The 1,823-nt window shown below is 27.0% G+C and overlaps 2 protein-coding genes across 2 annotated transcripts in view; one reads left to right on the top strand and one right to left on the bottom strand.

Moving 5' to 3' along the window:
* LOC111089510 overlaps window positions 1-1,281 on the top strand; it is a 12,193-nt gene extending 10,912 nt beyond the window's left edge. The window contains exon 8 of the mRNA XM_022402148.1: window positions 268-1,281. Within this exon, the coding sequence (XP_022257856.1) occupies window positions 268-339 (72 nt within the window). The 3' untranslated portion in view covers window positions 340-1,281. The remainder of the gene's footprint in view (window positions 1-267) is intronic.
* LOC106473750 (centromere protein V-like) overlaps window positions 1-1,823 on the bottom strand; it is a 15,843-nt gene that overhangs the window by 4,223 nt on the left and 9,797 nt on the right. The gene's annotated exons all lie outside the window — the stretch shown is intronic.

Below are 1,823 nucleotides of genomic sequence, written 5' to 3'. Positions count from 1 at the left end.
TGTAATTATGTAACATTATAATTAGTATAGCTAAAGGACAATGTAACTACATAACAATATAATCAGCTCAGGTCAAAGAGCTGTATTCATGCAATAAGTAAAGTATTTTAAAACTTTATAATTTACCTGATGTTAGAATTTTCTTTTTACCCATTCTTTTGTGATGCCAACTTATTACAAAAACATAATTACTTTGTTAGGAACAAGTTCTCTGACAACAGTGTCCAAAAGCAAACATTTATATCAAAACTTTATTTGTTTCTTTAGAAATCTAAACTGAAAAATGAATGGGACATTGATAGTGACATCTCCGTAATCAGAGAATCACCTGATGCCTAATGAGAGAAGAGCATGCAGTTTGCTTTTTTAATTTGACAATATAATACGTGTACTTTTCAATAGAGTAATGAGGTGTGATTCAAATATATATTCATTATGAATATTACATTATTATATTTTGATAACTGTCCATCCTACCACATCAAAAGAATGCTCTTATTTGTAAGTATACTATTTGAATATACTTGATATTGAATTTGATATACTCATTTGATTCACAAGTCTCTCATGTTAAAGTTTTTCACTACAGGATTGGTAAATTAATGGAATTTGTATTTAATGTATTCTCATAAAATATGACAAGGTACTAATCTTTACTTCAAGTAGTTATGCCTACCACAAGTTAATGCTATAAGACTCCTCTTTAAAATAATCTTGATTATATTTTTAGAAATAGGATTGATTTTTTTTTTTAATTATACAAATTAACATCATCAAATACTGATTTTGCTATTATTAGGTCTAAAACAATGATGACGCCTTTCATCATGTGATGATGTATTTGCATTTGCTGTTGTGTGGCTGGTAAGCTAAATGTGTTCATGTGATGAATCGTCTAAAAATATAGGAAGTAGCACAATTTTTCTAGATTCACACATCCTTACAGGATATAATTTGATTATCTGATGTTTAAGTACTTAGTTACAATACCAATATTGTGCACATAATAAATAATAGATAGATAAAAATTGTGATAGGTTTTTGATTTACACATAATATATATATTTTATAATAAGTTTGTTTGAGACTAAGAAATGTGAAAATATATTATGGTATTTTATTCTACACCATTTTTTTCTTCATAATATATATTATACTGCTAAATATTTGTGATACTAGTATCATTGCTTGAGTATTTGCTCTTCACCATTTTTATACTTATTATTTGTGAGATGCAGATGTTAACAAGATTGTGTAAGTTTTCTTCACTTGCATGATATGTAGGACAAAATAAAATGAATAAATATACTGAAAAACATACCATGTGTTTGTGTTTACTATCAACCTAAAGAAAAGCTTCAAGCCAGAGGGATATATATATCATCTCAGTACATTTAGGATACTACATTTTTGCTCTTCTCTAAAACAAAGTAGTAACATTACATGAACATTTGCTCTTCATTAGAATAAAGTAGTATAATTACATGAACATTCACTCTTAACTAGAATAAAGTAGTATAATTACATGAACATTCACTCTTAACTAGAATAAAGTAGTATCATTACATGAACATTCACTATTAACTAGAATAAAGTAGTATCATTACTTGAACATTCGCTCTACACTAGAATTAAGTAGTATCATTACATGAACATTCACTCTTCACTAGAATAAAGTAGTATCATTACATGAACATTTGTTCTTCACTAGAATAAAGTAGTATAATTACATGAACATTCGCTCTTAACTAGAATAAAGTAGTATAATTACATGAACATTCGCTCTTAACTAGAATAAAGTAGTATCCTTACATTAACATTTG

The sequence above is a fragment of the Limulus polyphemus genome, unplaced genomic scaffold (genome assembly GCF_000517525.1).
Source record: "Limulus polyphemus unplaced genomic scaffold, Limulus_polyphemus-2.1.2 Scaffold6477, whole genome shotgun sequence".
Lineage (NCBI taxonomy): Eukaryota > Metazoa > Arthropoda > Merostomata > Xiphosura > Limulidae > Limulus > Limulus polyphemus.
This window is presented reverse-complemented; position numbering and strand designations above follow the sequence as displayed.